We start from the raw sequence: 25,038 nt of genomic DNA, 5'->3' as shown, positions 1-25,038 counted from the left end.
TGACAAAGGGAGGTGAGCCAGCCATCTAGGAGCCCTGAGGTGGGGGCCTCAGGAGAAATGCCTGATGTCAAGCATAGCTGACTAGGACAGTGGGAGAAACCTGCTGGTTATTTCTTTTTATTCCTGTGTTTTGGTACCAATTATTTAATCTTCCTTTATACTTACCTACTCCCTTTCCAGCCTGTACCAGTTAATTATTCTGCATTCACATAGATTTTTTTTTAACTTTGTATACAAGAGAGAACTTGTGATATTTGTCTTTCTGTGTCTGCCTCATGTCACAAGGTTCTATCATTCTGTTCCCTCTTGTTTGCTACAAATGACATGACTTCATATTTCTTTTTGTGGGCCAGAACTGTTATCCAAACCTCAGAATCATAACACCATGAGTCCTTATAGTGGGATATGGGTTCTGGTTGCTTTGATTCATGGTCATGATGATCGGCGCTGTGTCAAATCATCATTTTACCGTGATTCAAGTAGCTCCAGAGGAATAGGTTAACACAGAAAAAATCAACCTCCTGTGAAGGCATCAAAGGCATCACATACCTAAAGGAGGTGGGGATCCAACTCCTCAAAACCAGCCAGGAGCTGACCCTTGGTAGCTATTCTTTTTCTACCATGGGGAGCATTTAAGTCAGCTCCCTTCCTCATAAAGACTGCTCTTTCTTAGCTCCATTCTTAGTTTCTAGACCTTTTTATTGCCCTTCCTCTCAACCAATTTCCTCACCCAATTCCTGCCCCATTCCCTCCCCCTCCTTCACATGTTTGACTTAGTTATCAACTTTGATATGTTTGTTATAATATATCATGTGCATTAGAGAATTTCCCTCTTCTCCCCTCCTATTCCCTCAGTTAGGTTGCCATATCTGATCATCTATAGAATCTCCTTCTTTGTCTAGAGTTCCCATTTTCTTCTTTGTCTAGAGTTCCCATTTTCTTCTTCTTTGTCCAGAGTTCCCATTTTCTCCTTAGTTTCCGCAAATTAATGACAGCATCTAATTTCTTCTTTTTCTGTGACTGACTAATCTCACTTAGCAGAATATCCCCCAGTTCCATCCATTTCCCTGTAAATGACATAACTGTGTTTTTCTTTATGGCTGAGTAAAATTCCATTGTGTACATATCTCATAGTTTTGTAATCCATATTGTACCCCATTAAGATGTATGCCTACAATACACCAATAAAAATTTTAAAAAATTAGGCCAGGCATGGTGGTGCACGCTTGTAATCCCCACGCTTGGGAGGCTGAGACAGGAGGATCTCACAGGTTCGAAGCTAGCCTCAGCTACTTAGTGAGGCTGTCAGCAACTTAGTGAGACCCTGTTTTCAAATAAAATATTAAAAAAAAGGTCTGGGAGTATAGCCCGGAGGTAGAAAGCCTCTGGGTTCCACCCCCAGTACCACCAAAAAAAAATTTTTTTTAAATTAAAGAAAAGTTAAAAAAAGAAAAATCAGTAGAGACTCTGAGCAGACAGCCTTAAGGAATATACTGTATAGTAAAGATAATATCATCTAATGATCAAATTAAAATGTTAGTGGTTTTTTTTTCTTTTTATATGCGGATCTGGGGATGGAACCCAGGGGCAGTTGACCTCTGAGGTACAACCCCTGCCCTATTTTTTATTCTATATTTTGAAACAGAGTCTCACTAAGTTGCAGAGGACCTCTCTAAGTAGCTGAGGCTGTTCGCAAATCGCAGTCCTCTGATCTCAGCCTCCTGAATGCTGGGATTACAAGTGTGTGCCACCATGCCTGGCTAAAATTTTAGGTTTTGTAAAGATCAAAAAGGCATGAGATAGAAGAGGATGGGGAAGGGGCAGATGCAGATTGCAAAAATTATCTACAACCGCATAATCTAAACATGAACTATGTGAAATTGGTAGTATATTTCAACTAATTAAATATATGAATGTTCTAATGTGATATTCTGGAGACACTAGATACCGTTTCTGTTCTATCATTCTGGGAAAGGAATAAACTCTTACTGAGAAAATATTGTTAAGCAAAGCTTGTTTCTTAGGCATTTTGGGGGCTCTTGGTCTTGGGCTGTGGCAGTTCTGTAAGATTAGAAATGCCCCTTGGATTTGGCCTCATGAATGCCCTTGGGACTTTTCAGGAGTATTGTGTATACAACCAAATGTATAAATAATTTTATGATGTCGTGTACAAAAAGAACATTGATACTACTTGAAACCTCCAGGGGTGTTTGTAATACAAGCTCTCTGTGCCACTCCTTCCTTATCAACTTATTTATTCAATTAATTAATTAACTAATTAATTATCATACAGGGAATTGAACCTGTGGGCATTTTACCTTGGAGCTATAACCCTAGTCCTATTTTACTTTTAATTTTGAAAGAGGCTTTCCACTTGGAGGTAGAATGCTCATGAATTCAATCCTAAGAACCAAAAAATAAATAAATAAATAAAGACAAAGTTCTGGAAAAGGGAACTAACTATATTACTATGTAAGATAACTTCCTTGCTCAAAGATTAAAGAGTTTAATTTTTCCCTAGAGCAAGATCATCTATTTCCACTAGGATGAAAGGATAGCACCAAATGAATGGGATTTTATCACAGAAAATTGAGCCAGGATTTTCCTTTCAAATGCAAATTTTACATTAAAATATGCTTATTAACCATGGTGGTGGTGGTTGTCCTCCTCCTCTTCCTCCTCCTCCTCCTCCGCCTCCTCTTCCTCCTCCTCCTTCTTTTTGGTGGTACTGGGGTTGCTGGAAACCCTTCTACCTCCGGACTACACTCCCGGACCTATTTTATATTTTTATTTGGAAACAGGGTCTCTTAAGCCAGCGTGGCTGGCTTTGAACCTGTGCGATCCTCCTGTCTCTGCCTCCCAAGTGTGGGGATTACAAGCGTGCACCACCACGCCTGGCTGGTCGTTTTCTTCTTGCTGCAACCCTTCTTCCTCATCTCTTAGGAGTCCCAGTAACTCAAGGAGGTTGTACATTTCTAATCAGATATATAGTTGAACCTCCCCTACCCCCAAGTTGAAATCTGATTATACTGGACTAGATTCAGGGATTCCCCAAGATATGGGAAACAGTAACCATGCTCTCAGGGAGAATAGATAGTGAGGATGCCACCAAACAGTCTAGCATGTTCTGGTCCAGGATGCCTCATACACACTGTTCACTACACATGTTTGACCACCATGGACATAAGAAACCTGGAACACCAGCCTCAGTGCTGCGTGCCTGTACTAACACTAATAGTCAATATTAGTCAATAATAGCCACACATATCATTTCCAGACCAATTGGAATAAAGATGAAATTATGGGTGGTGGTCTACAGTGGGCAATAGTCCTGGTCTGTATTGGCATAAATGTCTTCAGACTGAATGTGAGGGTAAATCATCCCCTTACACTTGCTCCTTAATCTGTGGGACTATTTTTTGAACTTGAAGTTGAATTCTTATATTTGTTCTGGGCACAGTGACTGGATCTAAAGAAAGACCCTGTGATTGCTCAACTAAAGATGCTGATGAAGACATCCCCTGTTGTGATGCGCCCTGCCAGCTCAACTGCCAATCTCTCATGAAATAAGGAAATAGGACTTAGATAAAAAGCTTAAGGTCCAGAGGGCAAAAGTGTCTCACTCAAGCACTCTGCCTCACACCTCTTTGGTGTGGAACTTTTACTTTTACTTTGCAATCAAACTATTACCATTACAACTAGGTTTTCTGGCCCTTTATTTCTATACTTGTGAAAAATGACCTTCTGTGGTTTCCAGACATTAAAAACTTTGGCCCAATGTGGAGAACAATGGGGGCTTCTTGACAGTGCTTTATGCCTGACACCACTCCTCTTGAAAAGTCAATAACCCTTCCTGAACAGGATTGAAACTCATGGGTGATTGGAGATCTGGCACTGCAAGATTCTTTGTGACTGTGGAGGGCCCCTGGAACATCTATAGCTGGACATCCAGGGGAGGAGAATTATCCCAATATCTTGTGTAGGTCATACAGAAGGAACTCTGGACCTCTCTCAAGCCTCTTTAGTCTCAGTGGCAACTGGTAAGTGACCCAGAGCCTCATGCCCTATGGGGTAACAGTTCTCACCACTTATTTCCAGGAAAGCAGGACTAAGCCAGTGCTACTGCTTATATTGGCATTCTGGAGAAACCAATCCCAGTTTTGTAGATGACCAATGAATGACTGAATTTGACCCCCATATAGGATGGGACACTCTTTTAAAAGCTCTGTGGGGCTGGGTATGGTGGCACGTGCTTGTAATCCCAGCATTCGGGAGGCTAAGACAGGAGGATTGTGGCTCACGGACAGCCTCAGCTACTTAGTGAGGCCCTTTGTAACTCAGTGAGACCCTATTTTAAAAAATAAGATTAATTACATCTACTACAATAAGCAAAGATTTGTCAGTTAGGGGAAATTGCTCACCAATTAGGCCCTACCAGTCAGGTGGCCTTTGAAAACAGGATGACTTTAAATATGTAACTTGCAGACAAATATTGCTTACGTGAAACCTTGATTAAAAACCTGTTGGGTCTACATGAACATGCCAAGGACATTTCAGACAACATTTTTGTATCATGTTACTATGATGAATTTGTTAATAAGCTCTAGAAAATTTTTGGTTGATTTTTTTGTGTCTTCTAAATATAAGACTCTGTCATCTGTCAAGAGTGATAATTTCAGTTCTTTTCCTTCTTGAATTCCTACTTGACCAGAGTCTCAAGTACTATATTGAACAGGAGTTCTCACGAGTATTATATTGAATAGGTTTGGTGATAGTGGACATCCTTGTCTTGTTCTTGATTTTAAAAAGAATTCCTATAATTTTTCCCCATTCAATAAGATACTGGCTTTGGGTTTATTATATATTGTCTTAATGATCTTCAGGTAAGTTTTTTTCTATCCTGATTTTTTGCAGTGATTTTAACATGGATGAGTTTTGGATATTTTGTCAAATGCTTCTTCAGCATCTATCGAGATGATCATGTGATTTTTGACCTTAGTTCTGTTTATATGGTGAGTAACATGTATTGATTTGAATATGTTTCACCACCCACACATCCCTGGAATGAAACTGATTTGGTGATGTTGTACAGTTTTCTTGAGATATTTTGAATGCATATCAATAGGATTTTGTTTAAAATTTAGCATCTATGTTTGCCTAGATATTTGTGTGTAATTTTATTCTATTGAGAAATGTTTATTAAGTTTTGGCATGAAGGTGATACTGGTCTCATAGAAGGAGTTTACAAGAATTTCATCTCTTTTGATTTCATGGAATAACTTGTAAAATATTTTAATTAGTTCTTCTGTAAAAGTTCCCAGAATTCATCTGGGAATCTATCTGAACCCGGGCTGTTCTTTTATGGAAGGTTTTTTATTGCTGTTTCTATCTCTTTACTTGCTATGTATCAGTTTAGGTTTTCTATATCCTCTTGGTTTTCTTTAGGTAGGTGTATGTACCTAAAATCTGTTGATTTCTTCTGGTTTTTTTTCAGATTATTAAAGTATTAATTTCAGAATAGTTTCTGATGATCCTGTGGATTTCCCCACTGTTTGTGGTGATGACTTTTTCACTTCTGATTTTACTAATTTGAGTGATTTTATTTTCTGTTAGGTTGTCTAAGGTTTTATCAATCTTGTTAATCCTTACAAAGAACCAGCTTTTTGTTTTGTTGATCTTTTGTATTGGTTGTTGTTGTTTTCTATTTAATTGATTTCTACTATGATTTTAATAATCTTTTGCCTTCTACTGGTTTTGGGACTAGTCTTTTACTGTGTTCTGAGGTCTTTGAGGTGTGTCATTAGGTTGCTTATTTGGTGACTTTCTCTTTTTCCTATATGGTCATTCAATACTAATTTTTTTTTTTTTTTTTTTTTTTTGTAGTACCAGGGATGGAACCCAGGGGCATTCTACCTCCGAGATACACCCCCAGCCCTATTTTTTAGTCTTCTTTTTTTTTTTTTTTTGTGGTACTGGGGTTCCTGGAAGCCCTTCTACCTCTGGGCTACACTCCCAGACCTATTTTATTTTTTGAAACAGGGTCTCTTACGCCAGCGCGGCTGGCCTCAAACCTGCGCGATCCTCCTGTCTCCGCCTCCCAAGCGCGGGAATTAGAAGCGTGCGCCACCACGCCCGGCTAGTCTTCTTATTTTTGAAACAGGGTCTCACTGAGTTGTAAAGGGCCTAACTAAATATCTGAGGCTGTCTACGAATCATGATCCTCCAGCCTCCCCCTCCTGTATGCTGGGATTACGAGTGTGTGCTACCATGCCTGGTAAAATTGTCCTCTTAAAAAATGTGTTCAAAGTGTCCCATAGATATGCTGTTTTTTTATTTTCGTTTATTTCTAGTGCTTTTTAAAATTTTCACCTTATTCTATATCCGGTCTTCATTCAAAAGCATATGATTTGGTATATATTTACGTAATTTCTATTGGTCTTCCTGTTATTGATTTCTACTTTCATTCCATTATGATATGAAAAGATGCAAGGAATTAGATTACATTTTTAAAATTTCTTGGTACTTGCTTCATGGCCTAACATGTGGTCTATTTTAGAGAAGGCTTCATGAGCAGCTGAGAAGAATCTGTATTCAGCTGTTGTTGGTCAAAATATACTGTATATGTCTATTAGGTCTATTTGGTTTATAATGTTCTTTAGGTCTGAAAAGTTTTTACTCACTTTTTATCTGGAAGTTTGATTTAGTTGTTGAGCAGTATGCTGAAGTCTTTCAGTAAAATTGCATTTGAATAAATTTGAGACATTTTTTCCAATGAGTTTGTTTTATGAGAGTGGGTTTACCCAAATTTGGGGTATAAATGTTTACTATAATTACGTCTTCTTGTTATACTGTTACATTTCTTAGTAATATATATCCTGCTTTGTCTCTTCTTATATTTTGATTAAAGTCTGTTTTGTTGGATATAAATATTGCTACTCCCTCTTGTTTTCAGTCTTCTTTTGCATAGTATATCTTTTTTTTTTCCCCAGCGCTGCACCTATAGCTTATGGGTATCTTTGCCATTAAGGTAAGTTTCTTCCAAGCATGATATAGTTGGATTATATAATTTAATGCACCTTGCCAGCCTTTTAATTTTGGAATTTAGACCTTTATTATGGAGAGATGATTGTTTCTTCTCAGTTTTAGTTATATTTTCTGTTTTATTTGTCCTTTTAATTTACTTTAATAACAATTTTCAACTGTTACATTATTTTGCTTTCCAAAATGGTATATAAATTCTAAAATGTTAAACATAATTCCTTACTGGACAAATTCTTTTTTAATGTATAACACTGAGTTGTTTACATATATATATATATATATATATATATATATATATACACACACACACACATATATACCACACTTAAAAATCATTTTATGTTCTTTATTATTTTAAATTATCTTTTCAAAGCTAGACCTGGGAGTAGAGCCTCAGTTTGTATGTCCTCAACTAAATAAAATCAATAGAGTATATAATCTGATTGCTGGTAATGAATGGCTCTGAACAAAACAAAAATCTTTCAAAATCTATCAAGAGAATCTAATTTTTGTGAATTTATATGTATCTTCTCTAACAGTAAATATAAACTAGTATTAACTAACATATTAGGTTATTATGCATGGTTAAAATGGTAAATATTTTAAGGCAGTTTTCACTTCCCAGCATCTAAAGCAGCAATGTAATCAGACTATTAATGAAAGAAAAAATGATTCAGCATAAAATGTTTTATTGATAGATGATATAACAGTGCATAGAATATTTTAAACATCAAATTAAAAATCCAAATTGTAATATTAGTTTTCTGTATTCTAATAATCGGGGGAGCCAAGGAGGCATAAATGAAGCCATCATCCACTGTGCATGTGAACATTACATGAAATGATCACAGGAGCTTCGTGTCAGCAATAGGACGCAACGATTGTTCTGGAACAACCAACGTGGCAACAGTATTCACTCAATGAATAAATGTTCTGTCTCTTTTTTCGGGAACGAGTATCCAAGCCCGAGTGCTCTAATTCTGAAGGACCATTGTCTTCCACTTCGCCTTGTCTATTAGGAACAAGTTTCTTAGACTCTTCAAAACCAGGATGTGAATCCTTTACTGAAGGTTGATACTGTTGTTGTGCTTCTAGGAATAATGGCTGTGTCTCAGACAGGGTGGCTTTCAGCTCCTGTGAGAAATTAGAAGTGTATTCCATCCTATTTAAGGGGTTGGAATCTTTCTTCGTGGATGATGGCGTCATTTCTGTTAAGTTAAAAAAAAAGTAGGAAAATATTCGTATCAAGGAACATCAATCAGAAAACTACAAATGTTGGCAAAAAGAAGAAAAGTCAGACTTCAGTGTTCAATGTAACTAAACACTGAAAGAGCAAATATTTTATATCTAAACTACTAAGTGGGCAGCTGGAAGTAGTATAATCTTCAGAAAGTTATGATTTGCTCAAATTGGCACTCAGCCACTTCTTTTTAACACCTCCCATGGTTTTTATCATGGTACTTTTCACTTTTTGACACTGATCTCTCATCATTTTGAGGTCCATTTGTCATCAAAAACACCCATTTTGAATATAGATAGAGATTTTTTTACCTTAGGTAATTTTCTTCTGTGATCAAATATCTCCAATTTATAATAGTAGCCCTTGAAAGAATGTTAATTATTTTAACTTATCAAATATTTTGTGGTGAACTGTGGCTACTTTCAAATAAGATTTAAAGAGCAGTATTTCCAACAGCTCCCTTTGATTGGCAGGGAAATAAAGATCTGATGTCCCTAAAAAGTAAACTTAAAGCCGGGCATGGTGGCACATGCTTGTAATTTCCGCGCTTGGGAGGCAGAGACAGGAGGATGACGCAGGTTCGAAGCCAGCCGCGCTGACCTAAGAGACCCTGTTTTCAAATAAAATGTATAAAATAGGTCTGGGAGTGTAGCCCGGAGGTAGAAGGGCTTCCAGGAACCCCAGTACCACCACACACACACACAAAAGAAGTCGACTTAAAATTTACTCTTCCCCAGAGTATTTACTCTGAGTTAACAATATTTTACAGTAATGAGATAAATTGTTTAAAAGGACACTAATGATTTATTAATAGGTTATGCTTGCCAGTCTTATATTGAAATTATAATTATTTTGTTGGTTCATTTTTCTGGTGCTGAAAACTGAATGCCAAACTTTGCACACGTTAGGCAAGTGCTCTGCCACTGTGCTGTACTCCCAGGTCTAAATTATTTTTTTAACCTTGTTTTGAAACATTTTGCAATCTACCACCCTTTTAATTAATGGAGCCTGGACTCCAAGATAATATTGTAATCTATTTGAATTCGTACAAGCACACATGTCTTAGTCACTATATTTTCAGCTCAAATCTCATTCCTATAGGCCACTTCTAGTTGAATGTATATCATATTTTTAAAAAGGATGGAATGAGTGTTATTTTGGCACATTGAGGGGTAGAATGGTTAACTAGTAATTTAATAATGTGAAAGCAAATAAAACTTTTTAGTAATAGGGGCATGGAAATTGACATGTGCTTTCAAATGAAACACACTGACAGGTAAATTTCCTTTCATCTGTACCTGTAGACAATATTTTGTTAGGTTATTTCCACTTAAACTCTACACTGGGAAACAAAAAATATTTTAAAAAAATTTTTTTCCTTATTGAACATAAGTGGCATACATTTAAACTATGCCAGCCCTCTCCCCCCACCCTTGTTTTCCCTTCCCCCCTCCCACCAATGATTGTCCAGGGTAACCATGCCACATTCATAATTTTACACATATTTGGATGTAGACCCTCATTAATCAAGTTCAGTCTTCCTCCTAAATTATTTAAAATCACAAGTCTCTTTTAATAAAATAACAATTTGATGTAATGTTTATACACGAATCATTTATACATGAATCATGTGCTCAGAAGTCATTTTTAGCAATAATTTGGAAATAATCCACAATTTTTTCTTTTTGAACTAGGAAATTAATCTTGAGGAATTCTACCTCTAGCCACACCCCCAGTACTTATTAGGTTTTATTTCATAACAGAGTCTCACACAATGGAACTTTGCTGTAAAGAACAAATTTCTGATTTTTTTCAGGGAGAGAGGTGAAACTAGAAATTATGATCCTATGTGATATCTGCCGGTCTCATAGTCAAGGGTCTCTATTTTCTCTCATATGTTGAATTGAGAGCTAATGGGAAACAGAAGGGAATTCAGACCAAAGAGGAGACCAGTAGAAAAGTATAAGGGGGTTGGAGGAGGGAGATAGAGAAGAGAAAAAAAGAGAACTGAAGAAAAACAGTACAAACAATGCTGTGCCTACATATGAAGGTATCACTACCAATTTCACTAACACCTGTGGGGGAGAAAGGTGAATGGGGTATAGACACGGAAGGGAACCACCAAATGCAGTGAGCATGTATATTTCTATCACATTGCATTTCATTATGATATATAATTATAATTCACCAGTTAATGTACATGTTTTAAAATAGGTACTGGGTCTCTGTAAGTTGTTGAGGCTGGCCTACAGCATGTAATCTAAATCTCAACCTTCCAGGTACTGAGATTACAGGTATGTGTCAATAGAGCCAGCTGGAAAGAATATAAATTTATATCGGAGAATGTTTAAATGAACAGTTAATCATTTCTTAAGGATGAGGATACATTCTGAGAAATGTGCTGCTAATTGAGTTTGTCTGTGTGCTAATGTCACAAAGGAGATTTACGCAGACCCAAGTGGTGTAAGTCAGTCACCTGAGAGGACCTCCTGATGGTGATATGCAAAACAAGGGACATGTGAGGCTGTTGTCCACATAACACAGCAAAGGATTTTATAGTAAATTTGTTTCATAACTAGAAATACAGTCTACAATAATGTTAAAAAAATATAGTCAATTTATGAACTCGGAACACACCGGCCTCACCACAAATACAAAACTAAGGGCATCTCACTGTGATTTTACTACAGCTATGATATCACTAATGATGCAAGTTTATCGGGGCAGTTTAACATTGTGGGTTCACCATTTCCTGTGTGATGCACTGTTGTCCTAAACATCATTATGTGGCACAAGAGTGTACATATGGCAGATTTATGGCATACAGTACTATAAAGAAGTTTTAAATTATGTTTTTGGAGAATAAAAGTATTATGAATTTCTGATAGTAAATTGTGGAGGGAAATGCAAAGGAATAGATAGATGATAGATAGATAGATAAATAGATAGATAGATCACCAAATGTTAATATTTCTCTCCGGTTCCTTATTTAATGTAAGTATGTACAAATCCTCATTAAACTCTCTTATATATTTTTTATTTTATTTTATTTTATTATTTTTTTGGTGGTACTGAGGTTCCTGGAAGCCCTTCTACCTCCGAGCTACACTCCCAGATCTATTTTATACTTTTTGTTTGGAAACAGGGTCTCTTAAACCAGCGTGGCTAGCTTCGAACCAGCGCAATCCTCCTGTCTCTGCCTCCCAAGTGTAGGAATTATAAGCATGCGCCACCACACCCGGCAAACTCTCTTATATTTTTAAGACTCTTTAATGTGTCTGAGCCTCTTTTCTCAGTACATTTTTGTTTATATTTTCTTTAATGTGAACATTGCTACTTTGATATTGAGAAAAACTGAAATTAAAGTCAAATGCAATAAAATCTAGTCTTTTCTAGTTTGAATTAGTGAATTCTCATACTCTCTGTATTTTTTAATACTATGATGGGAGCATTAGGCACAGACTGGCATGAAATTAATCTTTGGCAGGGTAGAAAAATAAATAACTTTATAATCTAAATTTACATCCCATAAAAGAGAAGTTAATGTCTTTAGGATGCACAATGATTTTTCATGAGAATCACTAATATATAGCATGTGCACATAGGCTATCAAACTTAGTTCTGGTTTATAATTATATATATTATATGCAAAACATTTAATTATTGGTAATTAAACTTACCTTCTCTAACTTTAACATAACCCATTAAATTGATTACATTAGCTTGTATCTTTATGAATTTATATCCATACATTGCTTTCAATTCATTGGTATAAATGTTTGACAACTAACAATAACAATGATAACAAAAACCCTCTAGACCTGAGTTCTGTCTAATTCTGAGAATCTTAGTTTTGCTGCTTCCAAAACTTGATAAAGTCTACAGGATCATCTGTTCTGAGAGCTGAATGTCAAGCATTCCTTCTCTTTGGTCACCTTCAATTTTCTCTTTAGTCACCCAGATACTATTGTTTTTACTCTACCACACCTCCCCCCCTTCTCTCAGTGGAACCACAGGACCTAATTCAATGAGGTGAGAGGTAATATTCTCTCGATGAAGTGAATTTTTTTTAAAAAGAAGAAAAGAGATCTGGGCATGGTGGCACATGCTTGTAATCCCAGCATTTGGGAGGCTGAGACAGGAGGATTCAGGTTCAAGACCAGCCTCAGCTACTTACTGAGACCCTTTGCAACTCAGTGAGACCTTGTTTCAATAAAGACCCTTGCAAGAGTCAATTCAAGATGGATCAAAGACTTGGAAATTAGACCAGAGAGCTTAAGTCTCCTTGAAGAGGGCATAGGTCAAACACTGCAACACATAGGCATAGATAAAAGCTTTCTTAACAAGACCCCAAAGGCACAAGAAACCAAAAGGCGAATCAATGCGTGGGATTGCATGAAATTGAAGAGCTTCTGTTCAGCAAAGGAAACTGTCAAGAACCTCAATTGAGAGCCAAGAGAATGGGAGAAGATTTTTGCCACCTACCCCTCCAATAGAAGACTAATATCTAGAATATATAGAGAACTCAAGAAACTCAACACTACAAAAACAAATTATCCAATCAAAAAATGGGCAAGTGAACTAACTAGACACTTCACGAAAGAAGAAATTCAAATGGCCAGTAAATGCATTAAAAAAATGCTCAACATCATTGGCAATCAGAAAGATGCAAATCAAAACTACAGTGAGATTTCACCTAACTCCAATTAGAATGGCAATCATTCAAAACACAAACAACAACAAATGCTGGCGAAGATGTGGAGAAGTGGGAAGTCTAAAACATTGTTGGTGGGATTGCAAATTAGTGCAACCACTTTGGAAAACAGTATGGAGAATCCGCAGAAGAATGGGAACAAATTTACCATTTGATCCAGCAATACCACTTCTGGGTATCTACCCAAAAGAAAGGAAACCAAACTACCAAACTAATGCATGTGTATCTATGTTCATAGCTGCACAATTCACCATAGCCAAACTATGGAACCAGCTAAGATGTCCATCAACAGATGAATGGATCACAAAACTGTGGGATATGTACACAATGGAGTTTTACTCAGCCATTAAAAAAAACAAACATAATTGCATTATTTACAGGGAAATGGATGGAACTGGAGGACATTATGCTAAGTGAGATTAGTCAGTCACAAAAAGTAAGGAGTCGGATGCTTTCCCTATTGAAAGCTGGGGTGAATGGGGTTATAGGAGGAACTCTAGGTGAAAAAGTAAATCCTATAGAGGAGCAAATAAGACAACCTAACTGTGGGGATGGGAGGTGGGGAAAGGGAAATTCTTTAAAGCACATGATGTACTTATTCATATCGAAGTCAACCACTAAACCAAGCATAGGAGGGAAGAATGGGGAGGTAGTGAGGTGGGGACTGGGTTGGGGCTGGCTGGGTGATATGTGCATTTATGTCTATATAAGTTTTTTACCCCATTATGATGTATAAATACAATGCACCAATAAAAAAGTTAAATTAAAAAAAAGAATAAAAAATAGGGTTGGGGGTGTAGCTCAGAGGTAGAATGCCCCTGGGTTCCATCCTCAATACCACAAATAAATAAATAAATACATAAGAAGAAAATAATAAATATAAAAGAAATTCTTCATGGCATAGTTCCTATCTTTTGATAAGGAGGAGAGCCATTACATCTCAGACACTTTCTGTGTCTCATTTCAGAAACCTGACAAAGGTCCCTGCATCCTGTCACAGCTCCTTGGCACACAAACAGACCTAAGAACCAACTTACCACCTCACTTTTCCCCCTTTCCTCTCACTGGAGATGAGCCTTGAGGGTGCCAAGCTGGTGGCCACCCTGACTGCTGTCTCACTGTTCTGGTTCTCCCCCAGAGGATCCAGGAGTGTTCCTCCTCCTGTGGGAGACTGGGCAGTGTCACCTCTTCCTTGGCTTTTTCCTTATCCCCAAACTGGAGACCTGGGTGCTAGGTGGAAATAACACAAAGTGCTCGGGAGAGGCCATTTGCTGTTCCAACATCTTTCCATCCATTCAGGGAGACTCCCTCAGGGACTCTTCCAGTAAAACCAAGTTACAAAGAAAAGGCCCAACTTTGAGACCAGACACAGCAGTCTGTTCTGAGTACCCTTAGCCAAGAGGATCTCAAAGTAGGCCATGGGGGCCTGCCCTCCCATTGGGTGACAACAGGAGGGCAACCAAGAGGGAATTACTGAAAACTGGAGAGATAAAAGGAAGGAGGAGAGGAACAGGAGTTCTCACCTGAGGAGAGTCCAGATGCTATGACTGTCTCTCTCACTGTCCTAGGCCTCGCCCAGCTCACCTCGCCACAAACACTTATCATTTCGCGGACTAATTCACGGTTACATAGCTTAACAACTTGGTTCCACCACTCTTCTGACTTGGCAGCTCTGGAAGGTTGGCTCAGCAGCAGACAGACTTCTAGGAGGTGGATCAAGAACAGGTGCAACATCTCGGCCAGGTCTGTCCTCTGGGCTTCTCAGCCTTTCTCTGGGGACTGCAGAGGATGTCCCTCGCTGCAGAGGATGTCCCTCGCCTGTGTGCCTGTGCTGGCTTCAGGCTGCTTTTCTTACCCAGCTCCACCAGGCTTTTATATCCCAGGAATCATCTCTAAGCCCTGGAGCCAAGGCCCCCAAGTTCACACCTGCCCAGACACCTAAAAGTGATTTTCTTTCTAAGTTCTTTTTAACTCTCCTTATCTATCCTTCATTACAACAACCTTCAGTCCATGGCATTTTTTTCTCCTTTTTACCCTCAAGCTGTTTTGTGTGCTAAAGTTATCTCATACCTCCAGAGTCAATGAACCTGAGAAATTGGACTCTTTTTTAATCTTCTTTTTCCATTATACAGACAGATTTATTTAGGAATGCAGACATACCCTTAAGGTGAAATATGTGCTATCTCAAGAAAGAGACATCTTTGTGTTAAGTAAATACATATTCCAGGGAGAATGAGGCCAACTTGAGATATACTGCAACTGAACTATAACCCTAGACCTATTTTATTTTGCGATAGGAGCTCATTAAGTTGCTGGTGCTGGCCTTGAACTTGAATTCTTTTGTCTTAGCCTCCAAAGTACTGAGATTACAAGTGTGCATCACTGCGGCCACTTTATCCTCTTTTACATCACACTAGATCTACCTCTCCCTATTCATATGTTAAAGAAAGTATACATACATTGTTCACACATATTTCTGAACTAACCCTGCTGAGTATTCAAATAATACTCCCACATATCCACATGTGAACTTTGGGTGGTCTGGACAGTTCAGGAATATGTTGAATCTTTATTTTTTGGAAAGAGAGTAATATTGAGGATTGTACCCAGGGACATTCTCCTTCTGAGCAACAAACTTTTTATGTATTTTAAAATAATGTTTATGTGCATTGTAGTCATACATCTTAAAGGGATACAAGATGGTGGAGAAACAAATCCACACATCACTCAATTCGCCCTTACCCAGTTCCCACCCCATTCCAACTACCTCCCTCCTTCTCATGTTTGGCTTAATGATTGATATTGATATGTTTGTTAAAGTACATCATGTGCATTAGAGAACTTCCCCTCTTCCTGCCTCCCATACCCCCAGTTAGGTTGCCATATCTCCTCATCTATACTATCTCCTTCTTTGTCTAAAGTTCCTCCTATGACCCATTTTCTACCTACCTTCCGCATATTAGGAAGAGGATCTGATTTCTTATTTTTTGTGACTGACAAAGTCACTTAGTATAATGTTCTCCAGTTCCATCCATTTCCCTGTAAATGACATAATTGTGTTTTTCTTTATGGCTGAATAAAATTTCATTGTGTACATATCCCATAGTTTTGTAATCCATTCATCTGTTGATGGACATCTTGGCTTGTTCCATAGTGTAGCAATGGTGAATTTGTGCAGCTATGAATGTAGTACGCATGCAGTAGTTTGGTAGTTTGGTTTCCATTCTTATTCACAGTTGTCTGATTCATAGAGACATGTATGTACATGAACATAATGTAATTTGGCCTATTTCATTGTCCACTCATATTTTCCATCCTTACTCCCTCCTTCATCCACTTTCTCTCCTTATCTCCCTTCCACTCACAAGAGGTTTCTTCTTTTTTATTTCTTTATGCTGTGTGTGTGTGTGTGTGTGTGTGTGTGTGTGTGTGTGTGTGTGTATCTGGAGATGGAACCCAGGAGCATTCGACCTCTGGGCTACACTCACTGCCCTTTTTTGTTTTATTTTTTTGAAACAGGGTCTTACTAAGTTGCAGAGGGCCTCACTAAGTAGCTGAGGCTGCGCTTGAACCACAGTCCTCTGGTCTCAGCCTCCCAAATGCTGGGATTATAAGCGTGCACCACCACACCTGGCTTTCTTTATTCTTTTAAATACCATATGTAAAAGAAAACATATGACCCTTGATTTTCTCGACTGGGTTTATTTAATTCAACATAGTGTTCTGCAGTTCCTTCCATTTACCAACATTGGCATAATTTTGATTTTCAATTTGGCTGAGTAGAACTACAGAACTCACAGGTAAGATGCATCAAATTGAAAAGCTTCTCCACACCACAGAAAATATTTCAGAACATGAAAAGTGAGCCTACAAAATAGGAGCTACTCTTAGAGCAGAGGCCTAATAGCCAGAAAATGTAAATAACTCAAAAACCTGCATACCCCAACAAACAGCCAAATTAATAAATGGGCAAATGAACTAAACAGATGTTTCTTGAAAGAAAACAAAAACAAATGACCAACAAATATATAAAAAATGTTTGACATCTTTAGCAATGAGAGAATGCAAATCAAACGTACATTAAGATTTCATCTTATCCTAGCTAGAAGGACAATTGTCATGGCTACTCTAATAAATGTTGATGAGAAGGCAGAAAAAAAGGGACCACTTATACATCAATGGTGGATTGTAAGTTAGTAAGACCATTTGGGAAATATGTATGGAAGATTCTGAGAGACTAGGAATGGAACCAACATATGGCCCAGTTATACCACTCCTTGCTATCCCTTCAATAGATTGAGAGTCAGGATACTTTGGAGACACAAGCATATCCATGTTTATAGCAGCACAGTACATCACACCAAGTTATGAAACTAGGTTATGTGTGTAACAGAGAATAGCTTTTAAGTAACTGTAAATTAACTACTCATCCCCCTGTTTAGCACTACTTCCACTTAACCTTTCTCTCACTGAGCAAAAAATGTAGCAAAAAATTTCTGCTAGAAAACTTTGATCCATGCAGACTAAGCCATAGGCAAAATCTTGTGGGGAAAACATCTAATCTTCCACATGTGAGGATAAGCTGCAACTTTGAGAAGAATGTTGTTAATATAGAGTCAAAATGAAGGTATCTGTTTCGGATTATAAGTAGGGTTAAGACAAAGATCTGAGACAGGCTTGGTGGTGCATGCTTTTAATTCTAGTGTCTGGGAAGCTGGGATAGGAGGATTTCAGTTTCCAGGCCAGCCTAGCCATCATGGCTGAGATCCACAGCAACTTACTGAGACCTTATTTCCAAATATAAAAGTAAAATAAGAAAAGCTCCACATGTACTTTGGAAGTACAATGCTCCTTAGATCAATCCCTAAAATAAAATAAAAACGACAAAGTTCTTGAAAAGGAAACTAACTATATGTAAGGTAACTTCCTTGCTTCAAGATTTAAGATTTTAATTTTTCCCTAGGGCAAGATCATTCATTTCCAGTAGTATGAATGAAAGAACAACAACAAACTCTACAGCAGCAAATGAATGAGGTTTTAGCAGAGAGAACTGGGCCGGGTTTTGCTTTCAAATAAAAATTTTACATTAAAATATGTTTTAGACCATGATTAGTTTTCTTCTTGCTGATCCCCTTTTTTTATCAACTAATAGGAGCCCCAGGAAATCAAAGAGCTAGTGCATTTCTAATCAGATATACACTCAAGCCTCCCCCTCCAGGTTGAAATCTGATTATACTGGACTAGACTCCGGGATGCCCCAAGAGATGGAGAACAGTAACTATGCTCTCAGGGAGAACAGATAGTGAGGGTGCCACCCAACAATTCAACATGCTCCGGTCCAGGATGTCTTGTACACACTGTTTATTACGTAGTTGGACTACCATGAACAGGAGAAACCTGGAACACCAGTCTCACTACCACATGTGTATACTCACATTAATAGTAAACAGTGTAAATAGAATTTTCATGACACTTGGAATAACGATAAAATTTGGAGTGGTGGCCTGTAGTGGGCTGCAGTCTTGTCTGGGTTTTTACTGACTAGGAAGTTAAAATCATCCCCTTACACTTGTTCTTCAGTCTTGGGGACTGTTTATTTAACCTGAAGTTGAATTATGATAATTTTTCCAGTCATGGTAACTTGTATTAAAAAATAGCCTTTGATGCTCAACCAGAGTTGCTGATGGAGACATCCCCTGTTGTGATGGCCCTGCAAGCTTTAGCTGCAAACACTCATGAGATAAAGAAACAGGACTTAGATATAGAGTTTAAGGTCTAGAGGTTAAGAGTGTTTCACTTGAGCACTTTGTCTCCTCTTCATTGTCATGCTTTTACTTTCACATTGCTACTAAGTTTACTGGCTCCTTATTTCTATACTGGTATGAGTCAAAGGACCCATGGTGAATTCCAAAGCATTCGAGTTTTGGCTTCCTACATGCAGCACAATAGTGTTTGGACAATGTCCTACACCTGACAGCACTGCTTGTTGCATGATCATTAACACATCCCAAACAGTGGATGACTAGGAATGTTCCCTCAGCAGAGCCCTTGTCCTTTCTATAAGCAGATTGATCAATGGGAACTGTAGGGACACTGTCTTTCAGGTCCTGTGCCCCTCTACTCACCACTTGACAGAACATAGTCCCTGTATGCAAACACAGTCCCTTTGTGTGATATTTGGAAAGGAGGATGCCCATGGATATAAGTACGTATGAGACCCTCAAGATATATGTATAAGGCCAATAGCCTAATATCCATAGGATATTCCTTTCTTCCAGCTCAGTCCAGGTCCTATTTATGCCTCCTGTTTTGCTTTTTTACTGGAGATCATTCTTCTAGTGTATGTTTTCCTCATGAACATCCACTTCATCACTGCTGTCAATGATGTACAAAAGCTTGACAGCTCCAGAAAGAGCTTCCTCTGCAGAAACCTGAGAGGATTCCAAGCCACAAAGAGAGTTTAGGTCCTGCTGAACAGTGTTGGTGGCAGATTATGGATTTGTTCAAACTTTATGACTGTGGTATCTGACTTCACATAATCTCCACCATCACTCCACCAAAGCAGATATTTTGGGCCTAGAACTTGAGTTGCTTTCTTCTCTTGGACATTGTGACCTTGCTGTGGTGAGGCTGGTCTACTTGGCCAGAGCTCCAGGCCATGTATCCACTGGAGAGATAGATCTGAAAGTCCAGGCCAGAGCCCCAGGGCAGCTCCACCAGGGTATGTGGCCATCCTGTATCCAAGGCATGGCTCCTTTGTATTCTTGATGATTGTCATTCTAGCTAGACTTAAATAGATCTCAGTGTAGATTAGATTTGCTTTACTCTGGATGCTAAAGATGTTGAACATTTTCTTACCTTTCATTTTTTTAAGGAATATTTTTGCCTTTGTTTTTCTCTCCATTCTTGACCTCATATCATTTTTTAGTCTAAAGTTATTCTATACATTTGCAGAATTTATTTTTACAATAGAGCAAGGCACATCCCCTACATTAAATGACATTGACAAAAATTAAATTGAAATCACCTCTCTTCTTATAGCCCTAACCTTTTCAATGTAAACACTGACCAAAACCTTTAATCCAAACAAGATTATAGTTATGGTTCCTGTCTTTAGAAAAGGAAGATTTCATTTGGTGGACACAGGTAGGGTGAGCATAATGGGATTAATTGTGTAGATTCACCAGGAGGATCATCATCCTGGCTAGTTTGGGAGTGCAAAGAGGAAAAGGGATGAATCTGCTACATGCTGAGTTTTTATATTGTCCAGAAATCTCACTCCTCCTCATGTATAGTAATTTCACCAAGATAAATCTTATTGTGACAGTGCCAAATTGCCATGCTGTTTCCCACTGTGTTATGTACAGCACAGAACACCAAAGAATACAGGAGCTCATAAGCAACATGTTCAGAATTATCAATTTCATAGAGCATAAGACATAACCTCTGGATCACAGAAAGTACCTTGTTTAGATATGCCAGCATATGGCTCAGACCAATTCCCTCTGCTGAAATTGATAATGAATCCTTGAATCATGAAAATTTCCTGTATTTGACAGACATGTTATAAATACTTTTGTGGAAATGACATGTCTGGTAAGATTCAACCAACCTTTCAAGGACAATTGACAGCACCTACAGAATCCTGTACGAATTCTATAAAAGAGCAACTGATTTGACACACAGCATGCTGAGCTATCGCTTGAGCCACCAAAAATCATAGTACTCCAATTCAGAAACTTTGCTTCAGCCCTTCTCTGGTGAAAAAGGATGGGTGGTGACTCTTCAGCCTTCTCAATGTCTAGACTAACTTCAGATTCTCCTTTTCCTTTTCAGTACTTGGTTTGCTATCAGGTTCATCCTGCTTGTTTTTTAACTGGCTATTAAGTACTTGAAGTGCTCTACATTTTAGGATTTCTGTACTGTTTAATATGCATGTTATATTGTTCTTATGCTACTTGACTTTCTAATGTGAAGTGTATTATTTGATGTGAATACATTGCTCATTGTCTTCTAGCAAAACAGCCACCTAGCATTCAAATTTAACTTTATTAAAATAAAATTTCAAAATAATTTCCTGAGTGCTACAGCTTTACATGTTGAATAAACCTCATGGCATAGTGGAAAGACACAAATCATGTGTCATGTTAATTATTGTTCTTAGAACCTTGCAGCCCATTGCCAGTGAAAAGTGTCTAAAACCACAATGCAATGGGCTGGAAGTCTGTGATCACAGCTGGGTGTGGCAAGCTCCATATCTCTTTCCAGGAAGTCTCTTCCCTGTACCATTTCTTTCTCTGCTCTGCTCATACCTGCTTAACTACCTAATATCACCTATGAAGTGCTAGAGGTCCTGAAATCTCTTAGGGAACAAGTTCTGTAGTTTCTTTGAACTAGACAGTAATCCACTGGACATATCAGAGCCTCTTGCACTTGATCTTTCAGGGCAAGGCCTGTTGGGACAGAAAAAGGTCCTGAAAGATGTGTTGATCCACGAATACCTGATAATAGTTGCTCTCCACTGTACAGGAAGTTTGGTAGTCCAACCAGAGTTTCATTTGAAGTTTGATATCCTGGAGCTAGGAAGAAACCAGCTTCATTAACAGGTTTAAAATAAGAGTAACAGTAGGAATTTTATGGCCAAAGGTTGAAAGGCAAGAGCCAAGAAACTCAGGACCATAGTTCCTTCTGTAATATCCATCTCTGTGAAGCTGGATGCTTATTTTTATTTATTATTATTGTTGTTGTTGTTGTTGTTGTTTGGTGGCACTGGGGGTAGAACCCAGAGGCTTTCTACCTCCAGGCTATACTCCCAGACCTATTTTATATTTTATTTGGAAACAGGGTCTCACTAAGTTGCTGAGAGCCTCACTAAGTAGCTGAGGCTGGCTTCAAACCTGTGTGATCGATCCTCCTGTCTCAGCCTCCTGTCTCAGCGGGGATTACAAGCATGTGCCACAACGCCCGGCTGGATGCTTATTTTTATAATGTTAAAAACTTTCTAGTTCCTGGCCTGATATATTGACATAAAAGCAACTTTCTTCATGAAGAATAAGGCATATCCCGCCACCCCTCTGACCATGGTTATCATGCCCAATGCTCATTTGCTTTGAAAAATAACTCCCTTGAGAGAGTCAACCTGGTATTGTAGGTGTGGGAGTGCTTTGGCCATATTTGCTAGTTCATCAGCTAGTTTCAAAGATAGGATATTGTAGATCAAGTAAGAAGATTTTAACTTCCTATCCCCCTTGCTATTCTAAAAGTGATGCCAGATTTACCAGGCAGGGAGTAATTTGCGTCATTCATTTATTTTGCATGTAGTCTCTGAGGTACACAAAAGCCTGAATAGATGCAAAGGCATCAAGGTATCAGCAAGGACCAGGTATACAAAGAAGGAGATTCCAGTCCAATATGGTGATAAGCAGATGTGAGGTTGAGTGTCACAGAGAAGAGAGATTCCTTTGTTTTGAATGAAAGAATGGATTTGGAAAGACACTAACTGCAATCCAAGGTTGACCAGTTACCAGTGTGACTCTCTAAAGTGCAGTTCTCAGCTGCCATAATGGCTGCAGCTGGCCAGGTAAACAAGGGGTGAGGTGCTGCGCTACACCTAATGTCTTGTTTTCCCAATGCAGCATGTGTTTATGTCAATCTATGAGGAGGTTTAAGGATGGCCTTGAAGACCAAAGAATTTTTTTGTAAGTTGTTATTTGTATTGTCTTAGCCACTTACTAGAGGAGCATAAGCTGGGTCAGTCCAAACAAAGCTGAGTGAAGTCTGATGAGAGTAATGAAGGAAAAATAGTAATATTAGGAGTAGAGGAGAAGCATACGTGACTGCTGGGATCTGGGGTAAAGGTGAAATATGAATGGGAGGAATCAGTATCAATCACTACATTACATTGGATTGTGGGCAAGTTTTCCATTTGGATTAACTAGAGAAGCCAAAGCAGAATGCAAGTAGGAGTTTGATCCAAGAGAGTCATACAAGAGAACAGTGGGCCCAAGATGGAGGAGGGACTCATAAAGGCAAGAAGAAAGAGATTGCTTTGCCTGGGTTATGTATCTAACCACTTGGAAAGGAAGATTATGGACTCAGCCCCCATGGATGAGCACAGCACAGTCAGCTGCTCTCTGGGCCCCTCATAAGGGCAAGCAGGTATGTCATTTCTATCCCCTGAAGTGAGGAATCCAAACAAAGCCAACTGTTATGGGAAATGGAGGTGTTAACAGCTTATAGTAGTCTTTGAGCTACTTGTCCTGTATGTGGAGGAACCTTGGACATGGCTTAGATGTGGCCATACCTCCAGGGGAGAATGATCCCTACGATGAGTATAGTACAGACAGGAGGGACTCTGGACCTTTCCCTCGCTTGTATAGTTTTAATGGTGACCTGTAAGTGACACAGTTACATGCCCTACTGGGAATCACTGGTTGCCACCTGTTGCCAGGCAAGCAGGACTAAGCTGGTGCCACTGCTTATATTGAGGTCCTGGGTAAACCCATCCTAGTCTTGTATGTGAACAATGAGTGCCTCTTGATTTTTCTTTGACTAGGTTGGGATACTGTTTTAAAAGCCCCGTGGAACCAAGCACTGTGGTGTATGCTTGTAATATCAATATTTAGGAGGCTGAGACAGGTTCTAGCCAGCTTCAGCTACTCAGTGAAACACTGCAACTTAGTGAGACCCTATTTTGAAAGAAAGAATAGAAATAGGACTGGGGGTATATCTCCGAGGTAGAATTCCCCTGGATTCAATCCTCAATACTGCAAAAGAAAAAGAAAAAAAGAAAATGAGCCCTGTAGGAAGCTGAACTTTTGGAAGGCACCCACCATTTTATTGCTGAGTGTGCCCTCAGCAGAGCCCTTGCCCTTTCTGTAGGCAGACTGATCAATGGAAAACTGCAGGGACCCCTGTCTTACAGTTCCTGGGCCCCTCTCCTCCACCACTTGACAGAACATAGTCCCTTAGGCAAACAAAGTTCTTTGTGTGATATTAGGTAAGGAGGATGCACATGGGTGGACAAATGTATGAGGCCAACAATAGCCAAATATCCATGAGATATTTCTTTCTTCTAGTGCAGTCCAGGTCCTGTTTATTGCCCCTGTTTTGCTTTTTTTTTTCTGAAGGTTGTTCTCTGGTGTATATTGTCCTCCTGGATATTCATCTCATCACTGCATTCAATGATGACCAAGGGCTTGACAGCTCCACAAAGAGCTTCCTCTGCAGAAACCTGAAAGGATTCCAAGCCATAACGAGATTTTATTTCCTACTGAACAGTGTTGGTGATAGATTATGGATTTTTCCAAACCTCAGGACTGTGGGATCTGACTTCACATAATCTCCACCATCACTCCACCAAAGCAGACATTTTGGGCAAAGAAATTGAGTCCTTTTGGGCATTGTGACCTTATTGTGGTGAGACTGGTCTACTTGGCCAGAGCCCCAGGCCATGTCTCCACTGGAGAGATAGATCTGAAAGCCCAGGCCAGAGCCCCAAGCCAGCTCCACCTGGCTCTGTAGCCATCCTGTATATCCAAGGCCATGGCTCCTCTGTATTCTTGATCATTGTCATTCTAACTAGACTTATACAGATCTCACTGTAGATTTCTTTACTCTGGATGCTAACGATGTTTAACATTTTTCTTGCCTTTTCTTTATTATGTAATCCTTTTGCTTTTGGTGTTTACAGTTGTTTTTTTTCTCCTTTCTCTTCTTTTTCATTCTAAAGTTATTCTATATATTTGCAGAATTTTCTTATGATGGGCAAGGCACATCCACTACACTAAATAAGAGTGACAAAAAAATTGAAATCACTTTTTTTTACACCCCTAACTTTTCCAATGTAAAACTGGCCAAAAATCTTTTTAATCTACACAAGATTATAGTTATGGCCCAGGGCAACAAATTTCCTCTGTTTTTTTTTTTGGTACTGGGAGTGGAACTCAGAGGCTTTCTACCTCCGGGCTATACTCCCAGACCTATTTTATACTTTATTTGGAAAAAGGGTTTCACTAAGTTGCTGAGAGCCTCACTAAGTAGC

The 25,038-nt window shown here is 38.7% G+C and overlaps 1 protein-coding gene across 1 annotated transcript; it reads right to left on the bottom strand.

The window, feature by feature from the left end:
- Window positions 1-7,902: 7,902 nt before the first annotated feature.
- LOC308272234 (prorelaxin H2-like) lies at window positions 7,903-14,729 on the bottom strand (the record flags this gene model as incomplete). Its single annotated transcript, XM_080708988.1, has 2 exons — window positions 7,903-8,249; window positions 14,519-14,729. The coding sequence occupies 2 exons, from the start codon at window positions 14,727-14,729 to the stop codon at window positions 7,903-7,905; spliced, it is 558 nt and encodes a 185-aa protein (XP_080565114.1).
- Window positions 14,730-25,038: the final 10,309 nt, after the last annotated feature.

Source organism: Muscardinus avellanarius (genome assembly GCF_963383645.1).
Source record: "Muscardinus avellanarius genome assembly, chromosome: 13".
Classification (NCBI taxonomy): domain Eukaryota; kingdom Metazoa; phylum Chordata; class Mammalia; order Rodentia; family Gliridae; genus Muscardinus; species Muscardinus avellanarius.
Note: the sequence above shows the minus strand (reverse complement) of the source record. Positions and strands in the feature narration are given on the sequence as shown.